Below are 26,690 nucleotides of genomic sequence, written 5' to 3' on the forward strand. Positions count from 1 at the left end.
ACATCATACATGGGCATGATAGCTGCAGACATGGAGGTGACTGCAGAGGCTCCCGGGATTCCTGCCAGCGGGACAGGTGAGAATTTACACTGCATGGGCACCAAAGGAAGAGGGGGGAGGATGACAATTTACGTTTGGGGGTCGGCCAGGCAGGCGGCGTCGCTAGGCGGAAATCGGTCTATCGATGAATGGGCACCTTTACAGTTTTAAAGTGTAACTGCACTCAAAGAAATGGGGCAGAATAGAAGGATTACACTAGTCTTGGGCCTTGGCTGACCATTTCAAAAGTTTGCATAAGTAGCTTCATTACCTGGGGAAACTAACAGGATCCATGATCGCCATACCCTCATAAATATCTTTGTGTATACCTCAGAATAGAAGATAACTTTTCATTGATCATGAGATTCATTCTCTGCTTAACCTCGTGAAGATCACAGGTATTCTGCTTCCAATTACTTGCCATATTATCATTTTAGAAGAAGGAAAAAGGAAAGAAGATTTTGTCTGCTGTTAGACCGTGTCTACCTTTCCATGAAAGAGAACAGGCCGTAGGTCTCTACAGGTAACCTTATGGAATGCAGACTGTTATATTCCAAAAATTCTGCTCCAAAATCATAAGAAGTATGGATAAAATCGCTACATGTGGTACATGATGCCCTCCACGCCACATACCTTAAAACATCTTGGATCCATGCTATTATAAATCTGTGCAAGCCAAAAAGCTCGTACACACACGTCTAACAAAGTGCGCGGCCAACACCACGACCTGACCGACCTCACGACAAACGACTTACAGGACTCCTATTTTCTGAAGAACCAACTCTAAGACAATGAATATGCACGGCAAATGTAATTGTTCATGTTAATTATTTGAATTCACATGGTTGACATGTTAGCACTTGATAAAGGCCCACAGGCCGAAACGTTGTGCATTTTATGCTATGGCACTTTAAATAAAGAAAAGCTATAATTGCTGGAATCCAGGTGGAGACCGGTCACGTTTGTCCTTTGCAGCATATTCCTACACCCTTGGTGAATCTGTGCGTGGACTGGTTGACTCCCTGGTGCATGAATACTAAGCAGTGTGAGCAGCTGGGCTACCCTTTTTGTCAAGCCGCTATAAAACCCAGAGGACTACCTCTTCTCGGGTAGGTATGTGGTTTTAACATAAGGTTCATTTTAAAGGCCCTTACACACTGCTGACTGATGTTGATGTCAGGTTTTGGGACTCGATCATTGGGCGACATCGCTGGGCCAACAATCAATCGCGTAGCTGTCAACGCACTCTGTTGCTATGCAGGGGCGGAGCTGCAGAGGCATGACAGAGCGGCGCATACATGACGTCACATGGCGGGCGGGGGATGGCAATGGAGTTGGCTGCCACTCAGGAAAGTTGATCTGCTAGGATTACTTGGGTAGTGGCGGTCGGGGGCTGTTGTACACACGCATGACTATCGACTTAGTTCGGTTTTATTGGCTGCCTCAGATGACTTTGATAATCTGTGTGTTGGAGCCTTAAAAAGTATCTAACAAAAAACAACAGCCCCTGGGGGTTACTTACCTCGGGGAGGGAATCCTATAATGAGGCTAACCCCGTCCTCTTTACCCTTCAGTATCCAGCCCTGGCAGCCTCCGAAAAACAGTAAATATTTACCTTCCACGCTTATCCAGTAGAGAGGACCTGCTTGGGCTCAGCCATTTCCACCAAAGCCCATCGGAGAGCTGCTACTGCGCCTGCACAGGAGCGCGGAAGATAAATATTTCAGCCACTGCTGCGTCTGCGCCACAGCCGGCAAGCTCGTCAGCTGAGGGGGCTGCCAGCGCTGGATTCTGGAGAGTGAAGAGGATGGGGGAAGCCTCATTAGGATCCAGAGGCTTTTCCCTCTCGAGGTAAGTACCCCCCAGGGGCTGAGTTTTTTGTGTGCTACAGATCCTCTTTAAAAGACTTAAAGGAATACTATCGATACCCAAGTGTTCTAAAATGACAGTGTGAAAATAATGTCTAAGTAGCTGTGTAAACATTTTCCTACTTTTCATGTTAAATATCAGAGGCAAAAGCTGTAATTTATTGAGGGTAGGATTTAGCTATATTGGGACAAATCAATTGCAGAAGGGGTGTCTGCTTCAATGCACAGCCAGAGTTGCATATCAGACTACAGAAAGCAAATATCAAACATTAAACTCTGAAAGCAAAAACAGTATGAAAAGCTGTGACAATTCGTTACATTTCCTCTGCTCTCTTCAGTCAGAAACACAGGACACAGGAGCTGCAGCTGTTGAGGTCTCTCTTCTCTGTCACACACAGAGTTACACATAGAGTTAACTGATCAAGTGTGAGGGGAATTTACCCTCTCCTCATGGCTCAGTCAGCTGTCAGTTTTTTCAGTAAAGTTTGAAAGTATTTTGATAACAGTAAACAAATGTATACACCAGTACTTAGCAGCACTTCCCAAACAATTCCTGTGTCAATTGAAAAAAATAAGTGAATCAATAGTATTCCTTTAAGATAAAATGCAGCTTTCTGCAAAAAGCGTGTATGATAAGGAATACAGCATTCCTCCTACAAGTATGTTATGCGGAGTGATCACCGTCCTCTCAGTCCTCCTTAGCGCCACCCGTTCAACCTGTCCTTGAGCTACTGATGTCCCTTTATAAAGTTGCAAAGGAGACCAGGCTCTCCAATTACACTGCAGCGCCATATCTGCATTTAAATAACACTCTCCCTGGATGGCCTGACCTCTCTAAAATATTTTCATTCCCCTCTCCGTGCGAGAGGGACAGCAGAATTTAAATGACTTCTTAACAGCGAAAGTCTGCAAGGACTCCGCCAACAGCTCGGCAGTCTGCAGGAGACAAAGTGGACCGGTCTGTCATCAAAGAAGAGCTGGGGAAGCTTCAGCAAACACAGGAGCAGTGCCAGAATCAATTATTAATGGCCAGCTCGCTGTAAAAGGGAATTATTCTCATCCTAGATAGAACACAAAAGGGTCAGGAGCTCGTACGTTTTTAGTGCTGTCTGTTGTCTCCATTTGGTGATTTTCTCACACTTCCTTGCATGACAATATCGATCAGCCATAGTTTTCTTCCTACTTAAAGAGGAATTGTAGTGAAAATTACTTAAAGTGAACCTGAGGTGAGTGTTATATGGAGGCTGCCATATTTATTTCCTTTTACGCAATACCAGTTGTCTGGCTGTCCTGCTGATCCTCTGCCTTTAATACTTTTAGCCACAGACCCTGAGCAAGCATGCAGCATATCAAGTGTTTCTGACATTATTGTCAGATCTGACAAGATTAGCCCCACGCCTGTTTCTGGTGTGATTCAGACATTACTGCAGCCACATAGACCAGCAGGGCTGCCAGGCAACTGGTATTGTTTAACAGGAAATAAATGTGGCAGCCTCCATATCACTCTCACCTTGGGTTCACTTTAACCTCCCTGGCGGTATGATAAATGCGGCTGCGCGGCCGCGGGAGTTTTTTTTTTCAAATTATTATTTTTTTTAGCATGTAGCTAGCCTAGCGCTAGCTACATGCTTCCCCCCTCCCTGCTGCGTCCCCCCCCCCCCCCCGTACCTACCGATCGACGCCGGCGCCGCTTGCCCATAAGGAAATCCCGTTCTGAACGGGATTTCCTTGAGGGCTTCCCCTGTCGCCATGGCAACGAACGGAGTGACGTCATCGACGTCGTGATGTCACAGGGAATCCCGATCCACCCCATAGAGCAAAGCAGACTGGCCGCGATTGGCCAGGCTGCGCAAGGGGTATGCGGGGGGACTGTTTCCGCGGCGGGTAGCGGCGCATCGGCGGCGGGCGGCGGCGATCAGAACAAACACGCAGCTAGCACAGTGCTAGCTGCGTGTTTGAAAAAAAAAAATTATGTAAATCGGCCCAGCAGGGCCTGAGCGACACCCTCCGGCGGCTTACCCCGTGTCACACACGGGGTTACCGCCAAGGAGGTTAATGAATAAATGCGCTTATATTTTACAATGTTCATTAGTAGATATTTTAGCCTATGTTTGGCCATTATAAAATCTTTCCTCTGCCTGATTTATATTCTGAAATTTATCAAAGGTGGCGTCATCTTTAGTTCTGCCAGGTGATCTCTGCGGAATGTTTGTTACTGAGAGTTCTATGCAAAGAGGGAGATATTGCTTGGTTGGCAGTTGGAAACAGACATTATTTCTCGTAATGTAGCGAGGTTTACAGACAGAAACTGTCAGGGCTATGGTCATGACATCACACTGTGGGAGGAAAAGGGGGTATCGGGGGTATCTCATAGCAAAGGGGGTATTGGCTACTAATTGGGATGACGTTTAACACAGGCACAAGTGTTTTCCTTGTCCTGCGTTGGCACTCCATTGTAGAGCTTATCTTTATCTGTGTAGAAGCCCCTAAACTAATGTCAAATAAATTACTTCTAAAACACCTGTTAGGCACCTTCACACACAACACAATTAGTGTGCGAATTTACTTTCGTAGTACATCTAATGCAAGTCAACTGCATCCAAATTTTTTGCAGAAAAAACAAACAAACCACATACAGACCCAGATAACACAAGAGGCAGCAGTTTTTCTCAAACTACACATATTTTGGCAGCATTTCCCCACAAAATACACATAATGTAGCAGTCTCCCCAAAATACACACAATGCAGCAGTTTCCACCCAAAACACACATAATGCGGCAGCGTTTTCCCACAAAACGCATAAGGCGGAAGCGTTTCCACCAGAAAATACTTAATGCGGCAGCAGTTTCCCACAAGCTGCACGCAACTGACAGCATTTTCCAGAAAAAAAATACACATAATGTGGCGGTGATTCCTCCAAAATAAACACAATTGGCGCTAACCCCCACCCCCCCCCAAAGAAAAATACATATTAAAAAATATACATCGGGCAGCGTTTTCCCCATAAAACAATTATTAAAAAATTAGAAACAGTTCCCCTTAAATCTTTTATTTTGCTACCTGAAAATAAAGATAATATACTTACCTGTCAGGTGACTCCTGTCCTCTATCGCTCCCCAATCATCATTGCAGCAGGTCCGGTTGCAAATCTGGGCGCATGAAACTTTGCCACTATATGCACTGGTGTTACTTGGTACAGTTGCTTGTGGTGACAGTGGACACTAGAGGAGGCCAAGGAATCATGCCGGTGGAGAGGCGAGTCCTTATACACTGCGTACAGGCATGGGGGGGTACACAGATACCTTTGGGGGGACACCAGCTGGGGGTCCGTCAGGTACCTCAGATGTCGCAATGTCAAATGCCATCACCCCTGTGCACCCAATGGAGCCTTTTGACAGAAATTTTACCAGCATTTCCAATCCATCCTTTCCACCAAATGCCGAAACTAGGCGCCACTATGGCAGCGGGGCCTGTAATCGCCGGCCCCCAAATTACATCTCCCTCCGAGTTGAGATGACTCAGAGGGGGAATAGTATTTAATGCCGCTGGGATTTGAGCGGCCAAAGGGTGAGCCATCATTCGGCTCAACCTGTGCCCAGCTCACTGGCGGTGTACTAATACATAGGCGTTGAGGCACCGATTTTCTGCCAATTTAACAAAACTATTGAACTGGACAGTCGATCGGCCCACAAAATCAAGTGCAGTATGGGCACCTGAAGTTCCTTTGCAGGAGGGAATAATTAATTCCATATCTGTTGCCTCTCGAAGGCCTTTTCATACCATCACGGCCCTCTAGAGAAGCAAGAATGTCAGTGAGCAGCTCCTGAGCGGGAAGGGGATGTTATCTTGGCCTCTCCTATCCTCTGCCCACTACTAATGTCATTATAATAAGCTTCTATCAGTAACACCTGATAGGTCTGTTTGGCATCACCGGCTGGGGCCTGAAATCCCTCTCCTCTCACCTAGCCTTGGAAGTTCTGACCTCACAGCTTTCTCTACTACACGGTGGAGGACTTTCTAGTGGCGCTGACCTTTTCACCCCATCTTGCCCCGCTGGCCTGTCCTTATCGGTGACAATCCCATTAAGAGGCACGTCAGGCATGGCTGGTACAAGGGACGCGTAACGCACATACCATCTTCATATAATCTCTCTAATGGCCTCTTAGAAGTGCTCTGGTTGAGGATGGATTAACTTCCCCAGCAAGATGGTTCCAGTGGATTAATGGCAATGATTAATCTTCGACAGACAGCTCCTAACTCTTGTGTTACAGCTGAAGGTGAAAGAGCGCTATTTATGTATTATCTTAAGTGGCGAGCTTGCCATGCTCCGTGTGAATTGTGCTGGGGACAGAAGCGTCCTTGTCGCAATTAACCCTATGCAAGCTTATCGGCACAGTTGTCCTCACTGTAAGCAAAGCCTGCCCTGGATGTCAAGAAAGGCCTTAAGGTGGCCATACATCTCTTGACTTGGCAGCCGATCGACCATCCGATTCAATAATTATCATTGAATCGAATAAAAATCGGTGCTGCCAAGATCATGCCCGATCGACGATGGAAACAATTTAGGGCCAAAATTGGTCGCATGTATCAATCAGACATGATACAAGATGTCGGGCCATGTGTGATGGGGTGCACGGTGGTAATGGCAAGCGATTTCGGGATGAGCAATGGACATGAAGAAACCCCTGGCACTGTTCCCCTAGTGCAGTGATCTGCAAACTTGGCTCTCCAGCTGTTAAGGAACTACAAGTCACACAATGCATTTGCCTTTATGAATCATGACTGTTGCTGTCAGGCTCCTGCAATGCATTTTGGGACTTGACAGCTGGAGAGACAAGTTTGCAGATTTCTGCCCTAGTGTATAAATGTGCCCTGTAAGTATTTATGTATTCGCTGTCTTGTGTGCGTGGTGCCCATCTTCCGAATTCCCTGCTCTTCCATTAGTGGCATACACGGCACCAGCATGGCGCGTGTGTGACATGGGGGGCAGCGGCAAGGTGACAGGTGGCAGACTCAACTAACTCCCAAGAGATTTTATGCTGAAATTGATTGGGAATCGGCCTGCGGTGTATGGTCAGCTGACAGGTCGCTCTCTAAACAGATTCGATCAGAGAGATTTGTCTCTTGGTTGAATCTGCACCTTTACATGCCAAGGCATAAAGTGGATCTATCATTTACATTTCAAGCATTTCTGCACTTATTTAGGGTTGATAAATTGGGTACCCATTCTAGGATGCAGGGGTGTGGCTACAGCTAACTGGGCCCATAGCACATATTTTGGCTGGGTCTCCTCCCCAACCATGGGGTGCCCCCATAGCTTTCTGTGGTAACCTAGTGGTACTCTTATGGCCATATAGCTTTCTCTGGTGCACTAGTGATCCCCCACATTCCCCTATAGCATTATTTGATGGTCTAGTGGTCCCCCACATTCCCCTATAGTTTTTCCCTGGAAGAGTACCAGTAGTGTGAGTTTAAAACATTTTCTTGTAAGTCACCTGCAGCTACCTGCTTACCCCCGCCACCCCCACCCGCTCTCCCTGCCAAAAGCATAATACTAGTCCTGACCTTTCAGCCTAGGCCTAACTCTAGGCTTATCATGTTAAAGCATCCTCTACATTAACTCTAAGCTCATCTGTTACGTTCAACTGACTGGTACACCTATCCTGAAATGTAGATGTGGAGAAAGCTACTGAGAGTTCCCTGGACTACTAGAAGATCTAACTAGTCAATACTTAACAGTCTCTGGGCCGCCGATAGTTAAAACTACATCGCACTTGTGGCTGCCTAAGCCTGATGCAGCATAATTTTATTGCTGACGGCTCCCGTGCACAGGACACAATAGCGCATCTTCAATGTCACCGTACATCACCATCACCATGAGCCAATCACAGTGATCTGGCAGGGTAAAAATTAGAAAAAAAATGCTCTGGGGTACTTAAGGGGCCAGAGCAAGTTAGTCCCAAATGGGTTCGAGAAATAAGGCCAAAAATAAGACCACAGCCGAGGAAGATGTTGTCTGTGTATCTGGATGCATTCAATATAAATGCAAGTTTGAAAATGCTATTGGAGTGCCTCTTTATTTCTTTATTGTAAATAGAAAAGTTCCTATGATGGCCACTTTCTCCTTCATACCGTATACCAGATAACAAAATCCCAATACAGATGACTGGAAGCTGCTACCCAAAGTGCCAGTGGTTGACTAATACGCTGCCCCAGTCATGAGTCACATATCAAGAGTACACATAGCCTTAAAAACACTACAGCACCCAAAAAATAGCATTCAAATAAATTTAGCAAACTTAATGCATCTCTGTGGGTGCAAAACAACCTCACTGGGTACCACCATCGTGCAGGCAAACACCCAGTAAGACAGCCACACCCCCTTCCCCCCGGGTACAGAGCTCAGGCTATCAGACAACTTGCAGCAGCTATTTACTGTGGCTTTCCATTGGTGACTATAAAAAGAGTAGTAGTTATTTCTTACCCTAGTAGTAGCCACATATTGTAGATCCATAGTGATAAGTAGAAAACAGGACATCTAATGCTGGGCATACACGGCTCGAGAATGCGCCAGTATCGAGCCAGCGGCTCAATGCCGGCGCGTCACCGCTCGTCCGCGCGTGCGGATCAATTCCCGCTCGTCCCCGCCGGCGCTGCTAATCAGCATTTCGTTTGCTCCCATTGTCCTCCTCGCCGGTTTCGAGCGCAGATCCGGCGAGGTATTGGCCAGGTTGAATATTATCAATCGAGCCATCAGCAGCTTGATTGATAATATTAAACGAGCCGTGTATGCCCAGCATAAGGGCCATTAGCAAATAGGTCTCTCTAGAACAGTGCTGCCCAACTCCAGTCATTGAGGGCCAAGGTCCTCACACATTTCTGTCTCAACTTAAATTAATTAATGGGATTGAATCAGGAAAGGTGTGCTCAATCAAGTAGTACACACTCCTCCTTTTCTCAGTCCATCCTAAACATTGGCATGGCTATGGTACTTGAGGACTGGAGTTGGACAGGCCTGTTTAGGAAAATGCTAAAATACTTGGACTGTCAGGGAGTGAGAGTGAAGCCCACAAGAGGTAAAATGTTCAAAAGTTAAAGTAAACCCACGGGGAACCTCAGGTGAAAAATCAACCTAAGATGAGGGAAAGCCCTTGATCCTCCAGAGGACCTCTGGACACTCCTAAACATTGCGACTGCACTCTTCTTCACGTACAGGTGCAGCCACGATGTACCGGGGCAAGCCGTGCCATGCTCACGCAGGCCCAGTAAGGCCACACTTGTGCATGGAAAGCCACTTCAGGATCCAGAGGCTTCCATCTTATTGGGTAAATATTTGAGTAATGACAGAGGTATGCTCACGGTCTAACAAAAGGAAGTTGTATTTCCAAAAACCAGAAATCACTGTTTGGCCATATCTATATTACTCAACTTCTCTTTTGGTGCTATAAGCAAACTATTAGAGCTACAATCTCCTAAGTGGTACTTACGATTGGAACTTTGGGTCCATAAAACACCTGTTGCGGAGTAATCCAGCCCAAAGCTGGACGCCGACGATCCCGAAGATGAAAAACACAAAGAAACACAAGAGAAGGACGTTGCCTAACATAGGCAGTGTATCTAACAGCAAAGTCACCAGTATTCTCATACCTGTGGAGAGAGGGAAACATAGATCAGGCCAAGGCTTCACAAAGGTTTCACAAATATGTATATTTACATACATTCCCAAATCAATACTGGAACTGCTACGGTTACTGAGGCTTAAACCAAGGGTGGATTGAGTGTTGGTTGGCCTGTCCTCAAAACCTTCAATAGCAGGTCCCAATGATGTGCCCCCCAAACCACTGTTGCATCATGTGCTCTGTGTTATGAGGCCTCCCATAGAACTGAATGGGAGCACTCAATATCCTGCAGCAGTCATGTCCTCTCCCACAAGGAACAACAGGAGAGTATGTAACTGGCACCGTGAGCCAAACTCCCTCCCACAAGGTACAGGAGGAGACCAGGTTGCTGGAGCTCACTTTTAGAAGACCCAGGAGAACGGCTGGAATACATGGTGTGACATAACTACTGGACAGTCACAGCAATGAGATACGTAATCGAAAATTTTGGGGTGGAGTTATTTATATTAAAAAATATTTTAACACAATATATCGTACAAAAATATATGCCGTATATATACCGAATATACTGTAAAACGGTAAAAAAACATTGTTTGGTAGGAGAAATATTGAATTAGACTACTTCCATTGAAAGAATCATTCACAAGAGGGAAGTGTTTAACTTAAAGTGGATCCGAGATAAACGTTTACTCATTGCATAATTGTGTTCCTTTCATATAGTTTACAGGGCATTCCTCAAGCCAAATCCTTTTTTTGTTTTGTTTTAATACTCTAATTCCCTATAAACTAAACAAGCCTCGCCCACAGCTTTTTCAGTGCCTTGGCACTCTCAGCCTTAGTAGCAAAGGCTTATGGGAGCTCAGTCTGGGCAGGAGGAGTAGGCGGTTACTAGATAGAGATTTCAGAGGCAGAGGGGAGGAGGGAGGAGGATAGGGGACTGAATTTGTCACAAGCTGAAGGGTGGAGATGCAGATCAGCTGCCCTCATTGTATCACATGAATAAATAATCATAAACTGTTGAAGCTGCTTGCAGCTAGATTTGCTGTGTACAGTATCTAAACTTTAGATAAGATATATAGACAAGTTACTTGTTATAGTTAGTTTTTCATCTTGGATCCGCTTTGAATGTACTCATGATTAATAAGGTGCTAAGGCTATTGTAGAGTGTATATGTGTGTGTGTGTATTTGTTTGTGTTGGGAGAGGGAGGAGTTAAGGGTAGTGACAAAGTCAGTATTAAATTAAATTAGTGGGTTATGGGTGGGCCAAGTGGGGTAACTATTTTGAGAATATCCAGGTCCAGATAACCTGGCTCTAAAATAACATCAGGGAAACCACATATGCAGAGCTTGCAAATAGTAGGGTAAACCTGGTTTTATCTTATTTACTCTGGTAGGAGAGAGGAGGAAGAGTACATTTCTCATTTACATGCTGGTTTGAGCTCTTTGTGATTATTTGAATATGGTAAATATTCCTATTATATGAGTGCAAATAATTCAAAGGCAGTTAAATAGGATCTCGTTAAATAGGATCTCTGAATGTCCATTTACAGCATTAAGGTGGCCACACACCATACAATTTTTAAAAATCTGTTCAATTCAAGAATTGCAATCAATTTTTCTGACTCATTGTAACAATTCAAAAATCTGACCAATGTACCACACACCTATGTTAAATTTTTCCCCAATCGTGAATAAAATCATTGAAATCTCAAAAAACAATTCACTGGAACTGTACATCAAGTAATTGACAATCCATCACACACCATACAATTCTTGATAAAGTTGGTCTGAAATGTCCAATCCCCCCCCCCCCCCCCAAAAAAAAAAATACATCTGAAATCCGATTGGATTTATCGATTGAAAAGAAAGAAAAGCTCTCGATTTTTTGGGACAACAGATCGTAATTATCGAATTGGCAAAAAATTGGATCTTTTAATTGTGGGGTGGGGGGTGGGGGGTGGGGGGGGGGAAGTTGCGGCCACCTTTACTGACTGGTTAGGCTACCTAAGACCGAGTACTGATGAGTGATTCCAGAATGGCCTTCCCCCTCCCACCGCTCTCTTTACTTCTTGTTCCAGTTAAAGCAGTCCTCAGTCTGTTTAAAATAAATAAAATAAAAAATAATATATACTGTGTATTATATATACTGTATAATTTTTTTTTCTTCAGTATTCTGCGTTATGATAGATGATATTTAAGCCCAGAGTTGCCCAAAGTAAATGTTTCCGCTTTGCTGGATGAATCGACCATTAACCTCACGTATAATAAACAGTACACAAACGCATCTAAGCCTGATCCAGGCCAAAATGTCTTCCTCTAATGGTCCGCTAAATTTAACATCACAGGCTGCACAACTGGAATGATTAAGCTGCTGTAATGGACCATTCATAAATAAGAAATGGCCATTAATAATACTATAATAAATCATTGTTCTGTATGTACTTTACACGTGATTCAAGAGACACATACACTGGCTTTTTGTTACCAAAGTGTCTGAAAGAAAAAAAATGTCTTTGTTGCTCCTAAAGGTGCATGCCACTCTATGGTGAGGAGAGAAGGGATAACCGTGCACTTCAGAGGCGTAGCTAGGGTTTTCAGCGCCCGGGGACAAAGACTATTAATGCGCCCCCTAAGGTGAAGGGTCGTGACCAAATGTGGGCGTGGTTATGGGTGCTCCACATTTGGTCACGCCCCTTCAAATGTACATGGAGGTTAGCAGGCTCACGCTCACCCACCCTCCCTCAGTATGTACCTTCCAGCATGTTCCAAGACAAATTCAGCAATCATGAGCCCCCCCCCCCATCAAGACAAATTCCGCAATCATGAGTAAACATGAGGCCCCCAACATGACCAACTCAGCAATCATGAGGCCCCCAACAAGACAAATTTAGCAATCCTGAGGCCCCCAACAAGACAAATTCAGCAATCATGAGGCCCCTAACAAGACAAATTCAGCAATCATGAGGCCCCTAACAAGACAAATTCAGCGATCTTGAGGCCCCCAACAAATCATGAGGCCCCCAACAAGACAAATTCAGTAACCATGAGGCCCCCAACAAGACAAATTCAGCAGTCATGAGGCACATAAATAGACAGCATTTCACATAAATAGGCAGAATGCCCCCTTAATATGGTAGACACCTCTCACCTGGCAGCAGTTCCACAAAATACACTCAATCTGACAGCAGTGCTTCCCCAAAAATAGGTAGCCCCAGGTCTATAGGTGTCCCCAGAATAGGTGGCCAGCAGTATAGATGTCCCCAGAACAGGTAGCCAGGGGTAGAGATGTCCACAGAACAGGTAGCCAGGGGTATATGTGCCCAGTATATGTAGGCAGGGGTATGTGTCCCCAGTATATGTAGCCAGAGGTATATGTGCCCAGTATATGTAGCCAGGGGTATATATGCCCAGTATATGTAGCCAGGGGTATATATGCCCAGTATATGTAGCCAGGGGTATATGTACCCAGTATATGTAGTTAGGGGTATATGTGCTCAGTATATGTAGGCAGGGGTATATGTGCCCAGAGTAGGTAGCCAGGGGTATATGCCCAGTATATGTAGGCAGGGGTATATGTGCCCAGAGTAGGTAGCCAGGGGTATGTGCCCAGAGTAGGTAGCCAGGGGAATATGTGCCCAGAGTAGGTAGCCAGGGGTATATGTGCCCTGAGTAGGTAGCCAGGGGTATATGTGCCCAGAGTAGGTAGCCAGGGGTATATATGCCCAGTATATGTAGGCAGGGGTATATGTGCCCTGAGTAGGTAGCCAGGGGTATATGTGCCCAGAGTAGGTAGCCAGGGGTATATGCCCAGTATATGTAGGCAGGGGTATATGTGCCAAGAGTAGGTAGCCAGGGGTATATGTGCCCAGAGTAGGTAGCCAGGGGTATATGTGCCCAGAGTAGGTAGCCAGGGGTATATGCCCAGTATATGTAGGCAGGGGTATATGTGCCCAGAGTAGGTAGCCAGGGGTATATGTGCCCAGAGTAGGTAGCCAGGGGTATATGTGCCCAGAGTAGGTAGCCAGGGGTATATGTGCCCAGAGTAGGTAGCCAGGGGTATATGTGCCCAGAGTAGGTAGCCAGGGGTATATGTGCCCAGAGTAGGTAGCCAGGGGTATATGTGCCCAGAGTAGGTAACCAGGGGTATATGTGCCCAGAGTAGGTAGCCAGGGGTATATGTGCCCAGAGTAGGTAGCCAGGGGTATATGCCCAGTATATGTAGGCAGGGGTATATGTGCCCAGAGTAGGTAGCCAGGGGTATATGTGCCCAGAGTAGGTAGCCAGGGGTATATGTGCCCAGAGTAGGTAGCCAGGGGTATATGTGCCCAGAGTAGGTAGCCAGGGGTATATGCCCAGTATATGTAGGCAGGGGTATATGTGCCCAGAGTAGGTAGCCAGGGGTATATATGCCCAGAGTAGGTAGCCAGGGGTATATGTGCCAAGAGTAGGTAGCCAGGGGTATATGTGCCCAGAGTATGTAGCCAGGGGTATATATGCCCAGAGTAGGTAGCCAGGGGTATATGTGCCCAGAGTAGGTAGCCAGGGGTATATGTGCCCAGAGTAGGTAGCCAGGGGTATATGTGCCCAGAGTAGGTAGCCAGGGGTATATGTGCCCAGAGTAGGTAGCCAGGGGTATATGTGCCCAGAGTAGGTAGCCAGGGGTATATGTGCCCAGAGTAGGTAGCCAGGGGTATATGTGCCCAGAGTAGGTAGCCAGGGGTATATGTGCCCAGAGTAGGTAGCCAGGGGTATATGTGCCCAGAGTAGGTAGCCAGGGGTATATGCCCAGTATATGTAGGCAGGGGTATATGTGCCCAGAGTAGGTAGCCAGGGGTATATGCCCAGTATATGTAGTTAGGGGTATATGTGCCCAATATATGTAGGCAGGGGTATATGTGCCCAGAGTAGGTAGCCAGGGGTATATGTGCCCAGAGTAGGTAGCCAGGGGTATATGTGCCCAGAGTAGGTAGCCAGGGGTATATGTGCCCAGAGTAGGTAGCCAGGGGTATATGCCCAGTATATGTAGGCAGGGGTATATGTGCCCAGAGTAGGTAGCCAGGGGTATATGTCCAGTATATGTAGCCAGGGGTATATGTGCCCAGAGTAGGTAGCCAGGTCAGGTGTCCCCCTCCCCAGCAGGAGGGGAGCAGCGCAGAGAAGAGCTGCTCTCCCTTCCTCGCTGTCCCCTCCAATGTCCGGGTGGCTGGCAGCGGCGGGCGGAACTTACCTCCGTCTCGTCGCAGCGCCGGATGGATCTGCCACTACTCTGGTCTGGTCCAGACCAGAGCAGCGGCTGCGCTCCCGAACTTCCGCCCGGCGCTGGAGCGAGACGGAAGTGAGTTCCGCCCGCCGCTGCCAGCCAAGAGCCACCCGGACATTGGAGGGGACAGCGAGGGAGGGAGAGAGCACCTAAGGTGAGGGAAGGAGGGGGGATATGGCCCCCCTTCCCCACCGTCCGCACAGCTCTCCCTCTTCTCTGCGCTGCTCCCCTCACCCGCCCAAAAAAAAAACAAATAAAAAAAAACCCCGCAGCTCAGCCAGGCGGAGGGCGCCCTTGGGGATCAGGCGCCCCGGGGCACTTGTCCTACCCCGACCCCCCCTAGCTCCGCGCCTGGTGCACTTGCAATGTGGGCGGGCTAAGGAGGAGAACAATGCACTCACTCATCGCTGTCATTTAAAAATGTGGGGGGATCCCACCGGCTGCATCTGACCAGTTCAATCTAGAATTTGTAACAAACAAAATTATTTGAATGGGTGTAGAGCAAGGATTTAAGAAATACATGGACTAAGAAGAAATAAAGGGAGTCCCAAACCAGGAGCCAATAGTGCAATAGGTCAAAACACCAAAATACGCAAGTAAGAGGTTCCCTCACAACTTAGGTTGCAGTAATCTTGCAACCACCAATAAGACTTGCAGAGGATTTCCCGGCACCGTTTGGGCATTGCAACGGTCCTCAGAAGGTCGCACTCCCGGTAGTTAGGTAGGTTGCGACTTAAAAAAAGAACCACTCTAAAACAATACAACCTTCCAACAGAGGTGCAAAGAAAGATATTGGTAGTTGGAGGCACCCAAAATAATAAAATAATTAAAAACAGTTTGAAAAGGAGATATATGGTCAGTTTACCTCTTCTGATGATCTCGAAAATAGCCAATATGACTCCATGTTCTTTCAATAGTTTATTGCACACAGTACGATCAGACAACGTGTTCCGTGTATGCTTCGCACTTCCTCAGGTCAATAGCAACAACCAAACGTGTGTCGATAGGCAGAAAGTAGTCAGACTTGAGGCACACTTTTGGTGGTTGCCATTGACCTGAGGGAGCAGGAAGCACTAACGAAACATGTTGTCTGACCGTAATGTTTGCAATAAACTATTGACAGAACATGAGACCTATTGGCTATATTTTAGATCATCAGGAGTGATAATTGTAAACTAACTGCGCAATGCGCGCTACGTAGCTTGCAGAAGCAGCACGCACAGCAGTCTTACTTAGTGAATTTGGCCCATTAATCAGGAATGTGCATTCATTTTAGCAATCAACGACCACCCGGATTGTGACGAGAGCTTGACATACTCATAGCTTTGTACAGCATTGAGACGTAAAAAAGCCTGTGAACAGATTTCTACAACTTCTGATCACATTTCTTACTGTGTACCTGAGGTAGGCTAATAAAAAGATGTGATATTTACCTGTGACTTCCTCCAGCCCCATGAGCAGCGATGCGTCCCTCACTGTCCTCCCGGGTGCCTCCATTTTCCTGGTATCGGTCCCGGTAACCAGGCTCAGTTGTGCAAGCTTGACCCCCTCCGTGCATGCACAGAAGAGCAGGCTGGTGCGACTGAGCCACATTACCAGGACCGATACCAGGTGAACGGAGGCACGTGGGAGGACGGCAAGGGATGTAAGTATAAAATCTTTTTATTAGCTCATCTCAGGTACTGTAACGATTGCGGAATTATTTCCGAGGTCAGCGCACAAGATGTGCGCTGACACTGCAGAAATCCTCCACAAGCGTACTAAACAACAGAACCCAGCTTTGGTGTAATGCACTTGTAGAGGGAAATTCCCACTGGCAGATGGAGCTGTGGAGTGCAGAGGAACAACCCCTCTGCACTGCCACAGATGTCAGATGGGATTTGCACGAATTGCAAGAATGCAGGGCAAGATAGCCCTGAGAAAGAGAGAGTGAGCACAGCGACAGAATATATGTGTGTCCAGCAATCTAGTCGCCACCCAGCGATGGTGAACACACAATAAGACTGAGCAAAGGAACAGACAGGACTAACCACACGCGGTTCCCACACGTTAAGCGCAATGGCGACAAAGCGCGTGCCCGGCACGGTCGCCACAAGAGAAGTGCAATAGCGACAAAGCGTACCAACCCTGACTAACCAAAGAAACACGAAAACAAAAGAGAACGCGAAAGCTTGCTAAACAGTTCCATCACCGAGACTACAGCAAGCGTTCGATCCAGACAAGACAGACAGAAGGAGTAACCAGTAGCAACCGCAGCTATGGCCTACACTCCCAGACAGAGTACAGAAGGAGCTACCGCTAGGCCGAATGCAATCCAGACAGACAGACAGATGGAGCAACCAGTAGCAACCGCTGCTCTGGCTTGCACCCCTAAGACAGAGTACAGAAGGAACCACCGCCACTACCGCTAGGGCGAATGCGATCCCAACAGACAGAACGATTTCCTGGCGACAAGACAATCGCAACAGATAGACAGACAAGGCAATACAGATAATTACAACCTGACTACGCTAGAAGGAATGCTAGTGCACTCCCAAGGAATTACTCTAAGATAATCTTAGCAAACAATTAGCAAAGGCTGAGACTCCAGGTAAGTTTAGCAGGAACAAACCTCTATGACCAGCAAGGGATTCTGGGAGGAAATGGTATTTATACTGCAAGCCATCAAAGGAAGCAGCTAAGCAATTTGCATGCCAAGTGGATGCAAATTCCTCACCAGAGCAGCAGCTCAGCAAGTTGCAGAGTGAAGACAGGTCTCCTTTCCAGGGACCTGCAGCACTCAGACTTACAAAATGGTCAAAAAGCTGTCTGCCTGTGCAGACAGCAGAGCAGATCATTACAGGTACGTATTAAAGAGAGAGTCTCAAGCCATTTAATGTATCTTTTTTTATTGTCCAGTTATTTTAAAGAGAACCAGAGGTGGATCTTCGAGGGGCAGATGGGACACAGAGCCATGTTCTCTGCCTGATGATACGGCGAGGATAGCAACAAGAAAACTAGGAGGTAAACAGAGGGGAGAGGAATTCCCTGCTTAAAATGCCCGCCAGGGGCGTTCCTACAAGGTTTCCTGCCATTGGGCAGCTCCTTCCCCCTGACCCTGCCTCCCTGCACGCTATGAGAGACAACACAGTCTCTCAGTGCAGCGTCATGACCCGTCACGCAAGAGAAAGTGGGCCACTGCGGGCAACAGGAGCAGCGTTTTCTGCGGCTACCTGATCCGCTCAGCCCTGCAGATCAGGTAGCTTACTTTTTTTTTTGAGCCCACCTCGGGCTCTCTTTAAGCATTAAGATCAAAGCTGATTCGCCACACCCCGCGGCAGAATGAGGTATTTATCCCCCGAAATCACCGGGGCAAAATACTGTGATTGTAGAATTTTGCTTCCTGGAAGAGGCAGAGCTGTGCACAGTAGCTCTGCCTCTGCTCCAGTTAATCTCTGCCTCTCCCTGGCTCTTTCAGTCTTCTTACACTGAGAGGGGCGGGGAGAGGTGGAGATTGAATGGACTGAAGGCAGAGCTACTGCACACAGCTCTGCTCCCCCGGACAGCAAAATCTAAGTCCTGGAAAGTTGTGGAATTTTGCCCCGGGATGTCTGGGAGATAAATACCTTGTTCTGCCGTGGGGATGCGACAAATCAGCTTTGATCTTAAAGAGAACCCGAGGTGTGTTTAAAGAATGTTATCTGCATACAGAGGCTGGATCTGCCTATACAGCCCAGCCTCTGTTGCTATCCCAAACCCCCATAAGGTCCCCCTGCACTCTGCAATCCCCCATAAATCACAGCCATGCTGTGAGGCTGTGTTTACATCTGTAGTGTCAGTCTCGGCTGCTCCCCCGCCTCCTGCATAGCTCCGGTCCCTGCCCCCATCCCTTCCCTCCAATCAGCAGGGAGGGAAGGGATGCAGGCGGGGACCGGAGTTCTGCAGGAGGCGGGGAGAGCAGCAGACTGACACTATAGAGATAAACACAGCCAGCTCTGACAAGCTGTTTGTCAGCAGCATGGCTGTGATTTATGAGGGATTGCAGAGTGCAGGGGGACCTTAGGGGGGTTTGGGATAGCAACAGAGGCTGGGCTGTATAGGCAGATCCAGCCTCTGTATGCAGATAACATTCTTCAAACCCACCTCGGGTTCTCTTTAAAGTGGACCCAAATTTAAAATACAAGATTTCAGAAATAAAATCTATTTTCTAAATTATAATAATAAATAGCAGCCTTTCTTCAGCTGCATGATGACAAATATTTTACATTTATTGGAGGAACCCCTCCCCTCCTTTCAAATTGCCGGGATTTTTCCGGCAAACTGGTGGAGTAGATGGTGTCTGGCAATGGAGGAATTGCTAATGGCTGCCCCCAGTATAACCCTAGCTATGAAAAGAGAAGGGTGGAAAGCATGCACTGAAATGATCATAGGTTTGAAGGAGTGTTTATTGCATTTGACACTTCGCAAGAATTATTTAGTGGTGGTGAAATCACTGATGCACAGCCATTGTTACAGCCAGATGAATTTTCACCAGCTCATATGTCTGCGTTACGCGACAACACTATGGATGTAACGTGTAAGGAGGATGAAGGACCTACACATTTGGATTTTTCTGAGGCAAGCGAAGCTGGGCAGGATGATTACGATGATGACGATGATAGGGATCCTCTGTATGTTCCCAATAGAGGAGATGAAGAGGGGGACAGTTCAGAGGGGGAGTCAGAGAGTAGTAGGAGGATAGAAGTTGCTGAAAGAAGCTGGGGCAGCTCTTCGTCAGAAACAGCTGGTGGCAGAGTCCGGCACCATGTATCGCCAGATTCGCCACCTATGTACAGCCAGCCAACTTGCCCTTCAGCATCAGCTGCTGAGGTGCCCACATCACAGGGTGGCTCAGCGGTGTGGAAATTTTTTAATGTGTGTGCCTCAGATCGGACCAAAGCCATCTGTTCGCTCTGCCAACAAAAATTGAGCCGTGGAAAGGCCAACACTCACGTAGGGACAAGTGCCTTACGAAGGCACCTGCAGAAAAGGCACAAACAGCAATGGGATGGCCACCTGAGCAAAAGCAGCAGCAGCACACAAAAGCAAAGTCACCCTCCTTCTCCTCTTCCTCCTTCAGGTGCATCATCTGCTTATGCCGCTCTCTCCCTTGCACCTTCACAGGCACCCTCCTCCACTCCGCCTCTGCCCTTGAGCGGTTCCTGCTCCTCTGCCCACAGCAGCAGTCAGGTGTCCGTGAAGGAAATGTTTGAGCGGAAGAAGCCACTTTTGGCCAGTCACCCCCTTGCCCGGCGTCTGACAGCTGGCGTGGCGGAACTGTTAGCTCGCCAGCTGTTACCATACCGGCTGGTGGACTCTGAGGCCTTCCGTAAATTTGTGGCCATCGGAACACCGCAGTGGAAGATGCCAGGCCGCACTTATTTTTCCAGAAAGGCCATACCCCAACTGCACCGTGAAGTTGAGAGGCAAGTGGTGTCATCTCTTGCGAAGAGCGTTGGGTCAAGGGTACACCTGACCACGGATGCCTGGTCTGCCAAGCACGGGCAGGGCCGCTACATTACCTACACAGCCCATTGGGTGAACCTGGTGGTGAACGATGGCAAGCAGAAAGCGGCGGACCAAATTGTGACACCTCCACGGCTTGCAGGCAGGCCTCCTGCCACCTCCTCTCCTCCTGCTACATGCTCTTCGCTGTCCTCCTCCTCCTCCTTGGCTGAGTGGCAGTTCTCCTCTCCAGCTACACAGCCCCAGCTCCGCAGGGCCTATGCTGCATGCCAGGTACGACGGTGTCACGCCATCTTAGACATGGCTTGTCTCAAAGCGGAGAGTCACACTGGAGCAGCTCTCCTGGCTGCTCTTAAGAAACAGGTGGATGAGTGGCTGACCCCGCACCACCTGGAGATAGGCAACGTGGTGTGCGACAACGGCAGCAATCTGCTTGCCGCTTTGCATATGGGGAAGCTGACACACATACCCTGCATGGCACATGTCATGAATCTGGTGGTTCAAAGATTTGTGGCAAAGTACCCTGGCTTAGCGGATGTCCTGAAGCAGGCCAGGAAGTTCTGTGGGCATTTGAGGCGCTCTTACACAGCCATGGCACGATTTGCAGAAATTCAGCGTAAAAACAACATGCCGGTGAGACGCCTCATTTGCGATAGCCCCACTCGCTGGAACTCGACCCTCCTCATGTTCTCCCGCCTGCTAGAACAGAAGAAAGCCGTCACCCAGTACCTCTACAACTGGAGTAGAACGAAACAGTCTGGGAAGATGGGGATGTTCTGGCCCGACAACTGGACAATGATGAAAAATGCATGCAGGCTCATGCGGCCGTTTGAGGAGGTGACCAACCTGGTGAGCCGCAGTGAGGGCACCATCAGCGACTTAATTCCCTACGCGTACTTCTTGGAGCGTGCTGTGCGTAGAGTGGCGGATGAAGCTGCGAATGAGCGTGACCAGGAACCGTTACGGCAGGAACAGGCATGGGACCAATTTTCATCAGACCCAGCTGTTTCCTCAACACCTGCGGCAGCACAGAGGGGGGAGGAGGAGGAAGAAGAGAGGTCATGTGCAGAAGATGAGTCAGACTCAGAGGATGATGAGCAAGGTGTTTCTTTGGGGGAGGAGGAGGAGGAGGAGGGGACAGCGGCAGGAGAACAACCGCAGCAGGCGTCGCAGGGGGCTTGTGCTGCGCAACCTTCCCGTGGTATTGTTCGCGGCTGGGGGGAGGAGGTTGACTTACCTGACGTCACTGAGGAAGAGCAAGAGGAGATGGAGGGTACTGGATCCGACTTTGTGCAGATGTCGTCTTTTATGCTGTCCTGCCTGTTGAGGGACCCCCGTATAAAAAACCTCAAGGGGAATGAGCTGTACTGGGTGGCCACACTACTAGACCCTCGGTACAGGCACAAAGTGGCGGACCTGTTACCAACTCACCGGAAGGTGGAAAGGATGCAGCACATGCAGAACCAGCTGTCAACTATGCTTTACAATGCCTTTAAGGGTGATGTGACGGCACAACGCCAGCAAGGTACCACTGCCACTAATCCTCCTCCCGTGTCCACGCAGTCAAAGACAGGACGCTCCAGCGATCTCATGGTGATGTCGGACATGCGGACGTTCTTTAGTCCAACGCCTCGCCGTAGCCCTTCCGGATCCACCCTCCACCAACGCCTGGAACGGCAGGTAGCCGACTACCTGGCCTTAAGTGTGGATGTAGACACTGCTGTGAACAGCGATGAGGAACCCTTGAACTACTGGGTGCGCAGGCTTGACCTGTGGCCAGAGCTGTCCCAATTTGCCATCCAACTTCTCTCCTGCCCTGCCGCAAGCGTCCTCTCAGAAAGGACCTTCAGCGCAGCTGGAGGCATTGTCACAGAGAAGAGAAGTCGCCTAAGTCACAAAAGTGTTAAGTACCTCACCTTTATAAAAATGAATGAGGCATGGATCCCGGAGGGCTGCTGCCCGCCCCAAGACTAAGTCAGTCCCCGCACATACAGCATCTCTGCCTGCACGCCGTGTGACTGGCTGCCTGGCCTGCCCCAAGAAGACTAAGTCGCTCCCAGTCCCTCCACACAGCATGTCTGCCTGCAGGCCGCTTCACTACCTTCTCCGCCACCACCAACAGGGTCCGGGACTCCAGGCGGATTGCTGAATTTTTTAGGCCGCTGCTAGCAGCGGCCGCTGTAATAATTTTTCGGGTGCGTGTACATGACTGCCTAATTTTTCTGGCTGCACTGCGGGCAGCTGCAACAACAAAAGAAAAGGCATGAACATGCGCCCATTCCCCTTCGTGATCATTACCTTGCCGTGGTGAAGGGGCTTGCGTATCACAATGGAGCAATGACCGGCGCCTAGATGAGTGTCTCGGGGGGCACACCCACGATAATAAGGTCGTTGCCTCATTGTGGTCAGACCAAATTTGATCAGCTGGACAGTCACTGTTCTGTCATTCAGCTACATCAGCCAGGTGACTGACCATATGGGCTGTAAAGCCACCAAAACCTGCACTCTCGCCATGGTGCGCACCAGTCCAGCACGGCCGTCACTACACAAACAGCTGTTTGCGGTGCGTTACACGATGAGTTTGGTGCGTCAGTGTGAAGCAGTACCTTAATTACACTACCTGATTGATGTATACACATGCAAGATGTTTGAAAGCACTTTAGGCCTGTCATTTAACATTCAATGTGATTTCTGCCCTTAAAACGCTGCTTTGCGTCAAATCCAGATTTTTCCCGGGGACTTTTGGCATGTATCCCACTCCGCCATCCCCCCCTCCAGGTGTTAGACCCCTTGAAACATCTTTTCCATCACTTTTGTGGCCAGCATAATTAATTTTTTTTTTCAAAGTTCGCATCCCCATTGAAGTCTATTGCGGTTCGCGAACTTTAACGCGAACCGAACCTTTCGCGAAAGTTCGCGAACCCGGTTCGCGAACCGAAAATCGGAGGTTCGGCCCAACTCTACTGGCCACAAGCGTTGTTTGGCCACAGTTGTGGAAGGGCCTCTGGAAAGCCCTTCCACAACACGTCCACCGCTCTCCCACCTTTGAAATCTTTAAACGCTCCCTCAAAACCCACCTTTTCTGACAAGCATATTCTCTATCTTAGGCCATGCACCCACTAAATAACCTAATTACACACTTCCTGCACATATACTGTATACTCCCCCCACCTCTTGTTTCCACCCCATTCCTTTAGATTGTAAGCTCGCAAGCGCAGGGCTCTCACCCTTTTGTGTCATGGAATGTTATTAATTTAATTGCTTGCACACTGTTAGACATTTATACATTTTAGTCATCATGTTAAATCTAATTGTAATCAGAAGTGCTGTATCTTGTATCAGTGTTCATATTTGATGTATATCATTGTCTGTATCATTATGTATCCCTTGTTTGTTTTCTTACATTGTACAGCGCCACGGAATATGTTGGCGCTTTATAAATAAATAATAATAATAATACAGTTACATTGTCATTACCTGGTGGCGAAAAATCATCTGTTGCACCTGAGCACGACAAACTGCATGGAGGAGGGGCCTGCAAACTGTCTGTGCCAGGAGCTAGCAAGCGCCCGGCCGGTGAATAGGAGTAGCTGGCAGGTGGTGAAATAATCACCTTCAGCTGCTCATGCAAAAAAATCCTAAAATAAGGGCCTATACACACTGCTGCGCTTTTAAAATCGCATGTGTTTTTTAATCTCAAGGTCTTTTGAAAAATCATGAAAATTGTGAAGACCTGTACACACTGGTGCGATGGGTTTTTTCTATTTTCATGAAGGCTTTGCGTTTTACAAATCGAAGGCGATTTTAAAAGCGCAGCAGTGTGTACAGGCCCTTACAGGGCCGAAAAACATTGATTAACTATTGATAATCTCTGAGGCTGGTTTCACACTGCATATTGGCCGTAGTGGTGCGGTTCGGGGACCGCACCACCAAAAACAGGCCTTCAGGGATTACCGCGTTATTTCTCGGTAATCCCTGTCTGGCAGCAGGCCAAGCAAGAAGTGACGCTTGCTTCCTGTGGCCAAATCAATGATGTGATGATTGCAAAAATACGCTTCCGCACATGCGCGACGCGTAAAACTTGCAGCGGTTATTTAAAAAAAAAAAAAATCATGTGTCACCATAGACTTACATGGCTTCCGGTCTGCCGCATGACACCTCAGGTTGCCACAGGAGCCGCACAGCAACACAGGTATGCGCTCGTGTTAGATAGGGTATGTCCAGCGCAGCGCACTGCGGGCAATGTGAACTACCCCATAGACTTTTATTGCCCTAGCGTTAGGCCGCGGCGAAAAAATGAGTGAAGGGCCCCTGACCTATTTCCGATCAGGGAAATATCAACTTTTACCTGATCTGGTAAATATCACACAGTGTGTGGCTGATTTCGGCAGCTCACACATTATCGGTGTAAACACGTTTTCTCCCTTCACAAATGATTTTGTTCGGCAGATGACGGATATGTCTGGTGTCTCCTTGCCACTTATCAAGATGCTTTACAAGCTCACAGTTACATAACAGAATGCGGTAAAGAGGCAAAGTGACACTCCAGCGATGTCGGGGCTTCAGCAAACTGCGCCTGCTGCTAGCAATTCAGCTTTATCTCGTACTGAGCGGTGTTTGCAAAGTCGTGTTTGCATGTGACAGTTCAATAAAGGACGCAATAAAAATGATCCTCTCCTGGTTGAAGTGTTACTCCACCAGCACACATACACCAAGCAAAAATAGAAACGCAACACTTTTGGTTTTGCTCCCATTTTGGACGAGCTGAACTGAAAGATCTGAAAAATTTTCTACATAAACATGGCCCCCTTGTTCTGAGATGGCGGGGGCACAAAATGTTTGCAGGGGATTGATGCAAGCCCCAGGTTACATAGTTACATAGTTATTTTGGTTGAAAAAAGACATACGTCTATCGAGTTCAACCAGTACAAAGTACAACTCCAGCCCGTCCCCCACATACCCCTGTTGATCCAGAGGAAGGCGAAAAAACCCCCACAAGGCATGGTCCAATTAGCCCCAAAAGGGAAAAATTCCTTCCTGACCCCAGATGGCAATCAGATAAAATCCCTGGATCAACATCATTAGGCATAACCTAGTAATTGTAGCCATGGATGTCTTTCAACGCAAGGAAAGCATCTAAGCCCCCTTTAAATGCAGGTATAGAGTTTGCCATAACGACTTCCTGTGGCAATGCATTCCACATCTTAATCACTCTTACTGTAAAGAACCCTTTCCTAAATAAATGGCAAAACGTTTTTCCTCCATGCGCAGATCATGTCCTCTAGTCCTTTGAGAAGGCCTAGGGACAAAAAGCTCATCCGCCGAGCTAATATATTGCCCTCTGATGTATTTATACATGTTAATTAGATCTCCTCTAAGGCGTCTTTTCTCTAGACTAAATAAACCCAGTTTATCTAACCTTTCTTGGTAAGCGAGACCTTCCATCCCACGTATCAATTTTGTAGCTCGTCTCTGCACCTGCTCTAAAACTGCAATATCTTTTTTGTAATGTGGTGCCCAGAACTGAATTCCATATTCCAGATGTGGCCTTACTAGAGAGTTAAACAGGGGCAATATTATGCTAGCATCTCGAGTGAATCTTTTTTTTTCCCCCTCTCGGCTAAGGTTACCTTTAAAAAAGTTAGGCTTGCTTATGGCCAATGCTTGACTTCCTGGTAGTCAGAGATCATGTCATCTTTTGCTAGCCCAGGTCAAATCAGGAAGCAATGAAATAGAATTTTTTTTTTAAAAAAGCCACTTATTGAAATTAAAAATAATAATGTATTTTGCTAATGTTGACAGCTGCCTAACTGATTTATGCAACATATTAAATTTAACGATAGTTCAGCTTCAGTTTAATGAGAGCACCAACACTGGTGACAGTTTGATTTTATTTATGAATGTATTTTCTGTGGATAAGGATTTAAAGAGAACCAGTAATGACTCCTAGCAGAACAATAAAAAAAGACATTATTATTCAGGATACCCATTTTTGTCTATGTGCAAAAATATAACACACAACAACAATAATTATTTGTCGTTCCCCCAAAAAGGGACATGTGGCTTATAGCCCGAATAAATTCCTGCTGAGGAGTGTTATGCCTGGTACACACCATGCAATTTCCTGTCAGGCTGACGGGTTGAATCGATTATTTCAGACAGGTCCGATCTGATTTCCAATCGTTTTTCTGGTTGATTTTGTTTTGATGTGACCAGAAAATCGATCAGGAAAACGATTGGTAATCAGATCGGACCTGTCAGAATTCGACACACCTATCTGATGGGAAATTGCATTTCGTGTACCAGGCATTAGGTTCGGTGCCCACTTGCGGCAGATCACGTGCGGGCAGCGGGAGTGGACAGTGCAGTGTCCTCTCCGATGGTCCGCTGTGGTCTGGCTGGAGCCCGGGGAAGATGT

At 47.5% G+C, this 26,690-nt stretch overlaps 1 protein-coding gene across 3 annotated transcripts in view; it reads right to left on the reverse strand.

Moving 5' to 3' along the window:
• Positions 1-26,690, reverse strand: part of CACNA1H (calcium voltage-gated channel subunit alpha1 H) — an 822,232-nt gene that overhangs the window by 329,098 nt on the left and 466,444 nt on the right. For all 3 annotated transcript variants that reach the window (XM_068244151.1, XM_068244150.1, XM_068244152.1), the window contains one exon: positions 9,396-9,555. In XM_068244151.1, coding sequence (XP_068100252.1) covers positions 9,396-9,555 — 160 coding nt within the window. The remainder of the gene's footprint in view (positions 1-9,395; positions 9,556-26,690) is intronic.

This window comes from Hyperolius riggenbachi, chromosome 7, assembly GCF_040937935.1.
Source record: "Hyperolius riggenbachi isolate aHypRig1 chromosome 7, aHypRig1.pri, whole genome shotgun sequence".
Lineage (NCBI taxonomy): Eukaryota > Metazoa > Chordata > Amphibia > Anura > Hyperoliidae > Hyperolius > Hyperolius riggenbachi.